Source organism: Haliaeetus leucocephalus, unplaced genomic scaffold, assembly GCF_000737465.1.
Source record: "Haliaeetus leucocephalus isolate CR32 unplaced genomic scaffold, Haliaeetus_leucocephalus-4.0 Scaffold184, whole genome shotgun sequence".
Classification (NCBI taxonomy): domain Eukaryota; kingdom Metazoa; phylum Chordata; class Aves; order Accipitriformes; family Accipitridae; genus Haliaeetus; species Haliaeetus leucocephalus.
The window spans coordinates 14,194,320-14,201,033 of NW_010972620.1; the positions used below are offsets into that span (position 1 = coordinate 14,194,320).

Consider the following 6,714-nt stretch of genomic DNA (forward strand, 5'->3'; position numbering starts at 1 on the left):
ATAACGGCAGCAGCGAAGGAAGAGCGTGTTTCACATCATCGCGGGTACTCCTCGGCTTTGAGGGTGCTCCACCAATGCGATGAGACAGGGGAAAGCCTGTGTGGTGAATTTCTCAGGTCTCAGGCGGGGCTTTGAAGGAGAGCAAACCCGGCTGTGAGGAAGATCGGACCCGGCTCTGAGGAAGGTCAGACCTGGCTCTGAAGGAGAGCAAACGTGGCTCTGAGGAAGATGAGACCTGGCTCTGAAGGAGAGCAAACGTGGCTCTGAGGAAGATGAGACCTGGCTCTGAAGGAGAGCAAACGTGGCTCTGAGGAAGGTCTGACCCGGCTCTGAGGAAGGTCTGACCCGGCTCTGAGGGAGAGCAAACGTGGCTCTTTGCCAGTCTGCCCTGCCAAAGCAGAGCAGGCCGAGGCACACCGCTCTCCTCAGAGCCCGGTCTTGTACCCACCAGGTGGAGCAGTAACCTTGCTCGACTGAAGTATTTCCAGTTAAACTAGTTGAGCTCCATCTGAACACTGTCAGTAAAAAAAAAAAAAAAAAGGAATTCTCTTTCCTATGTTAGCTTAAAAAAAGTGAAATAAAGCCCCAAGCTGCCATGTCAAGAGATATCCCCTAACACGCAAAAGGACTGAGGAATTGTAATAGACCAATAACCAAATACACATTCACTGTGTTGCACTGTTATAAAAAGCACAAATATTGTTCTACCATTGATAAATAGCACAGAATATGTAAAATACAGGTGGTGATTACTGCTAGGGTTTTTTTTGTCTGGGGACTTACAGCAGCCACTGAAGACAATCCAACTTCAGGTGGCACTCCAGGGCCTCGGCCAGGCTGCGAGTCCTCAGCTTTCTCTTTCTTCAAACTGGGCTAAATGTTCATGAAGGGATGTCCATGGTGCGTCTGGAGCTCTGAATTCTTAATGAGGCAAAAATGCTTCTAACCAAGGCCAAGGCGTTGATGCTGCCAACTGCTGGCACATCCCTGGTTACGGGGTCTGTCCTGGATGCAGCTTGTGCCAGCTGTGCCTAGGGCGGACTTGTGGCTCCTTTCTACCGAAGAGATCGCACGATTTACAATGGATGACTGAGAAAAGACAGTGCCTTCTTGGCATGTTTCTGGCCTTGCTGTCTGATGAATTACATAGACCTGGGGCCGTGGTGGCAGAGAAGCTACTTGTGAGCTGCAGAGACCGGACTAGGAGCTCAGTGCAGCTTTGAGGGTCAGTAGAGAGCAAACGGTCTGCTGCATCTCCATGACAGGGAAAAGACACATCGCTCTGAAAGGGGAAAAAAAAGGGCTGGTAAATGTCTTTGTTCTTGCCACATCTATGGCAGCATTTTGTTCTTGACAACATTGGGTCAGGATACTTCAGTAAAGGAGCTCTGTTTTGGCCTATCTGTGTCTGTAAGGTGCTCGCCTATTACATTAGATCAGCCAGTACTGCTTCTCTGCCAGACATTCAAACAAGCTGCATAGCCTGAATGGTATTGTCAAGGCTTTTCTTTGATATGTGTGAAAATGGAAGAGCTCAGGGTATTATTCCAGGTTTTCTTGGACTGACTGTATGATGGAACTTGATTTAATTTGTCTAAATGAATGTAAGAAGCAATTCATAAACATATATCAATTATTTTTGAATGGCCCTACTGCAGCAGTGTTCAGAGACGTCAAACAGGATTAAGCAGCTTTTGTGTCTAGCAATACACAAGCAAAACAAACCTTTCCTCAAGGCACTTAAAATGGAGAACTTTTAAACAGATCTTCGTGCAGAAGATCTGCAGAACCCTATTGCTGTAATTGTGTAAGAATCTGAGTATGAAGCACTTTCAGCATCAGGTAGCATGAATCGTACTCAGACCAGTGTACAACCTTATTTCCTACATTAATTACTCAGATCTTACTACTTTTGTTTAGGCCAGCCCCAGTGATCTACTTAAAACACCTTTGTGGTCCTCACTGTTAAGCCACAGGCTTCTAACATGCTTTGCTTCATCAGTGTCCTGAAGTCCTTCTGGTGGAGCCAGATCTCCTACCTCCAGGTGTTTTCTTTCTTGATAAACTTAGATCTCAAGGCAGTTCTTTCAGTAAATTTTTTATGCAGAAACCCTAACAATTCTTCTAATATTTTTTCAATGGGCAGCCCATGGTAGCAACTGTCAGATTTTTTTGCTTTAGTTCTGCATTTAACACTTTTAGGGAGCTAAGATATTGTTTGGTACTATCTATATCAGCAACTCAGTAACATGAATGTCACAGTCACTTTTATCATAACCTCAATAACCTCCTTTGTAAAGGTGCAGATTGAATTTTCAGGGATGGGAGCTCTGTTTTTCTGAGCGATACAGAATTTTTAGCATAAATTTCATCTTAATTGTTTGTTTTCTTTTCAGATGACAGCTTGCTGTTGTTAGTATTTGCTGGTTCCAAAAAGGGAAGACATCATTTCACATTTAAGTTGCACAGATGTGAGTATTTATTTTGACAATAATAAGAAATGCCAAAGATGAGAACCGTTACCTCTCTGTTTTACTGCCACAGAGTGGTGATGATTTATTTTCACAAAGACAAGAAAAGGCAGAAAAGAAAACTGCAGCTGCAACATCTTTGCTAGAAGTTGGACAAGAGTGTTATTTGCTAAACTGTACATGCTGGGAATAAAAATCGAGGTTTCAGTAATATTTGTCCATGGAATTCTAACCAGTCTCTGATAAAATATTCTGAACATTTTGACAACATATTTCCCTAAGGCAGAAGAAACATATATCTATACTTTATTTATTGTTCCCCAAAGCAGGTTCTCAGCAGTCTTATATTGGTTTCCAAGAAAAGAAGATGAAAACAAAAGGAAAGAAAAAGAATTACAACAGACAAATGAAAACAACAGTTTATGAAGATAGACTGGCTCGAGCAGGGAAGGACAAAAAAGGGGATGATAAGAAAGGAGAAAGAGCAAGAAAAATTTCTTCTCTGTTTATTTATTACATTGCATACTCCTGTTGTGTTAGCTACCTGCCATGCATCCAAAACGGAATTGTTTAAGAAGAGGAATTTAGCAGCACCTTTAAGCTTTTATGCTAAGATGAGCACGGCTGTTGTTTTCTATAGGTGGCTGTGTGTGGGAAAGAGTTACCATGCCTTGCTGTCAACACTTTCTCCTCCACTGGTGAAGTTCTTGTGCTGCATTCCTTGACCCGTTTCACTCAGGGTGCTCCAAGTTAGCAAAGATCTGCTGTGTCAACAGACTCTGAAAGCATTAAGTCCTCTGGAGAGGGATGAAGGATCCAGAATGTAGTGCAATTTCTTTCAACGCAAGCACTTTGATAGATACAGTCTGGTGTCACTAAATCAACATGTGCTGCGGAAATTGTATCTCCTTTGCTAGCTCTGATGATGTCTATCTTACCTTACCTAACACAGGGGCAAAGAATTGATACCAATACCCACTGTTATATTGTACACTTAGTATGAAACACAAATGCAGAAGAAGTTATGTGATTAACACTGTTTCTGGAGGAGGGGAAAAAATCAAACAAAGAAGTTAATTATTTTTGGAGAGAACAGAAAATAAAAGAAAAATGTTCCCTTGCCTTTTTTTGTTGTTGTTAATCTGGAACATTTCTATATAACAAAAATGAAATATCAAATATGAGATTTGCAAATAAAGTACATTATCAGGTGTGAACAAAAGAATTTAACTTCAATAAGTGCATGAAGAATGAGGGACGAGGGCCTTAGCACAGATTTGGAGGTATACAGAAATACGAAGAGGCTTTTATACATAGAGAACCTAAATTACTCAAAGGACAGGCTGTTACTAAGCTCAGCCAGAAAACTGATTTGATGGTATTTATTGAAGGCTAATGGCAGGTGAAAAGGTAATATCTGGGGGGGGTGGGGGGAGAACAAATGTCAGCTTGTCATTCTTGACACCCAAATCAGCCATTTATTTTATTTCTGTACGCTGTCTGGAACAGCATGTTAGAACTTGTAAATAGGGTCACTGAAGACAAAAGCAGGGTGTACACTTGGAATGATCAACTCCTACCTTAATATATCATTATTTTAAATACATAGGTGTAGTCTCATGGAGTGATGGATGGATGTTTTCTTTCCCAGACACTGGGGATGTGAAAGCCTCTAAAGCCCTCAAGGAAAGCACCTCACCAGATTCAGTCCAGCCCTGCAAACTGGAATGTTATTCTAGGTGTGTCCTAGTGAAAAGCTTTCAAGGAAAAGATTTTAGAGAGGTATCAGCAGCTTCATCTTGCCAAAGTTTCATGTTTTCTCTGCAGTAGTATGTAAACCCCTTTCTATAATGGTATGTAAATTGACTTAAATTGGTTTGTCTCTTCAAAGATAAGATTATGAGAGTAAATACAAAGAATGGTAACATATGACCTTTGAGAAAGAAAGAAATCAGGTGATTAACTTCCAATGAACTGTATGGGAATTTAAGGTACAGAGCAAAAGATGAGGCTAAAAATCCTCCTTTCAGGTTGGAATGGGTAAGAGTAACAAGCAAATGATCCTGCGTATCATCCACTGAGTACACTTAGAGAGTCACGTTCCAGAAATGTATTGAAGAGCTGTCAAGAAGAATGACTGATTTAATGAACTGTGTCAACACATTTGCAGGAAGCACCAGATTATAATTTGCTCTGCCTTAGTGACATTTTAAGTAACTGAAAAATTGCTTTTACAGTGAGTATTAAACTGTACAATGTTATCAGCTTTTATGATATGAATCTATTTTGATGAAAATTTACTCAGTCCCTATCTCCTTAGCTGTACTTCAGACACTATTTTTAAAAAACATATTCACACAACGAGGAAATACTTACCCTTCTCCACGTTTTGCCTTAATGCTTTAACTTATTTTGACGTACCCTTGCCATTTCTAAAGAGCTTTTTCTTCCTAATATTTGCTTAGCTGGGGAGGAGGGACAAAGTACCTGCTTTATCACCCTGGAGGGGTAAGTCACCTGAAGCTCAAGGCTCATGAACACATTCTGGGTGGTTAAACAGGGAAAGCTTTTATTGTGAGTGGACACAGTGAGGAGACTAACGAAGTATAGGAAAATAGGTGACTGAATAGGAAAGCACTTTCACCTTGATAATGGTCAAAGAGCTGCCCAACTAGATCTCATTCTTACCACGTAAAACTTGCTTATTTTATTATCTTAGTCAAATCAAGATGTGGGGGTGGAAGGGAAAGCAAACAACTGAACTCCCAAACCCTGCTCACTGCCTGCTGCATTTCTGACCAAGGAGACTCTGCCTGTGCTCAGATTGTGTCAGGCACATCTGACCCCAACCCCTCAGTCCCATGCATGCTCACAGGGGAGCTGGGCCAATGCAGAGTCACATATGATGGAAAGCCTGCTTTCGAGAACCGGTGATGCTGACAGAATAGATTTCATTAAAAACAAGAAATTCTGTGAGCCAAGTATGAAGCCTCAGTCACTATGGATTTATGTTTCTGTAGTGCCTATGAGTGTCAGATGAGTTTTTTTTCCGATAGCCGAGTACTTGTTAGGTCTTTCTTCAAAGCAGATTTTTAAGTGTGTATGATGTGAGCTCATACTGCAGCCTCTCTTACTGCTGGGCCACACACAGGGCTCTTCCCTCTATCTGGTGCATACTTAAATAAAACTTGCTACAGCGTTGCTACCTGCAAGACCTCATTCAGCTATTGCTGCCGTTGCTTCGTGGTTACCAATACATCTGGAGTCACAGTCCTCCTTTCATTTTCTCTCTTTCTCTAGTTCATCTGGCTTCTGTGCCTTGTTGGAAATATAAGGGGACACTCAGGAGCAGGTGTTTCCTGTTTTTAATCCTTACTGTCTAGCCTGTTGCTATAGCAAGAGGTGTAATCTTCTGCTGGCATCCCATGGGTGAGTGGCTATTGGGACAGTTAGTTTTCACCCCACTTGGAGGCAAGACTACGACTTAAAAGAAGGGAGAAAGCTAGTGCGTCCCAGAAATGGGCTAGTATCCAAGAAGAGTTCAAGGAATCTGCGGGAAAAGCAGGTAATTCAAAGCGATGGGATTCTGTTGTTGGTTTTAACTTTACTGAAAGGAGTACACATGGAACAGTGAATAAATTGAAAATAATGCTAAAATAAATATTAATAAAAGAGAAAAAATAGGTAATGGGGTTCACGTTAATTTAGCAGGAAGGAGAACCTGTGAGCCTGAAGATCCGAAGAAATACTTCAGAGATGACTGTGTGGGTGGGGGTAGATCTCACAAGAGCGGCCGCTGTTAACTCCCCACGCAGCAGCCGGGGTCCTGCCGGACCCGAATCTTTCAGCACGCGCGTTCCGATAGCGGAGAGGGAGGCGGGTCTGAACCCGCCGATCTAGAAGCCGGGCTGCATGGCGGCGGGCACGCCGAGAGGCTGTCACCGCCTCCGGCCGGAGCAGCTCAGCCGGCGGGCGCTTCTGCTCGAGGCGTCCACCCGCCCGCAGCTTCTCGGGTGCGACCTGTATATCCCTGTAGGTATATGTATATGAAGTATACGAAGTATACGATGTATACGATGAAGTATACGTATATGATGTAGGGGGGTCCCGAAGCGCCCCCCTCCGCTTGGGGCGGCCGCGGAGGAGAAGCCGGAGGAGGGACCGGCGCCCGCGGCTGCAGCGCAGACGGGCCGTGGCGAAGGGGGGCTCCCCGCCAGCTGCCGCTCAGAGGGGGAGGAGGGAG

The 6,714-nt window shown here is 43.2% G+C and overlaps 1 protein-coding gene across 1 annotated transcript in view; it reads right to left on the reverse strand.

Annotated features, from left to right (window-relative positions):
* Positions 1-3,189, reverse strand: part of RPP30 (ribonuclease P/MRP 30kDa subunit) — a 22,259-nt gene extending 19,070 nt beyond the window's left edge. Inside the window, exon 1 of the mRNA XM_010565036.1 lies at positions 3,137-3,189. Within this exon, the coding sequence (XP_010563338.1) occupies positions 3,137-3,189 (53 nt within the window). The remainder of the gene's footprint in view (positions 1-3,136) is intronic.
* Between the last annotated feature and the right edge of the window lie 3,525 nt (positions 3,190-6,714).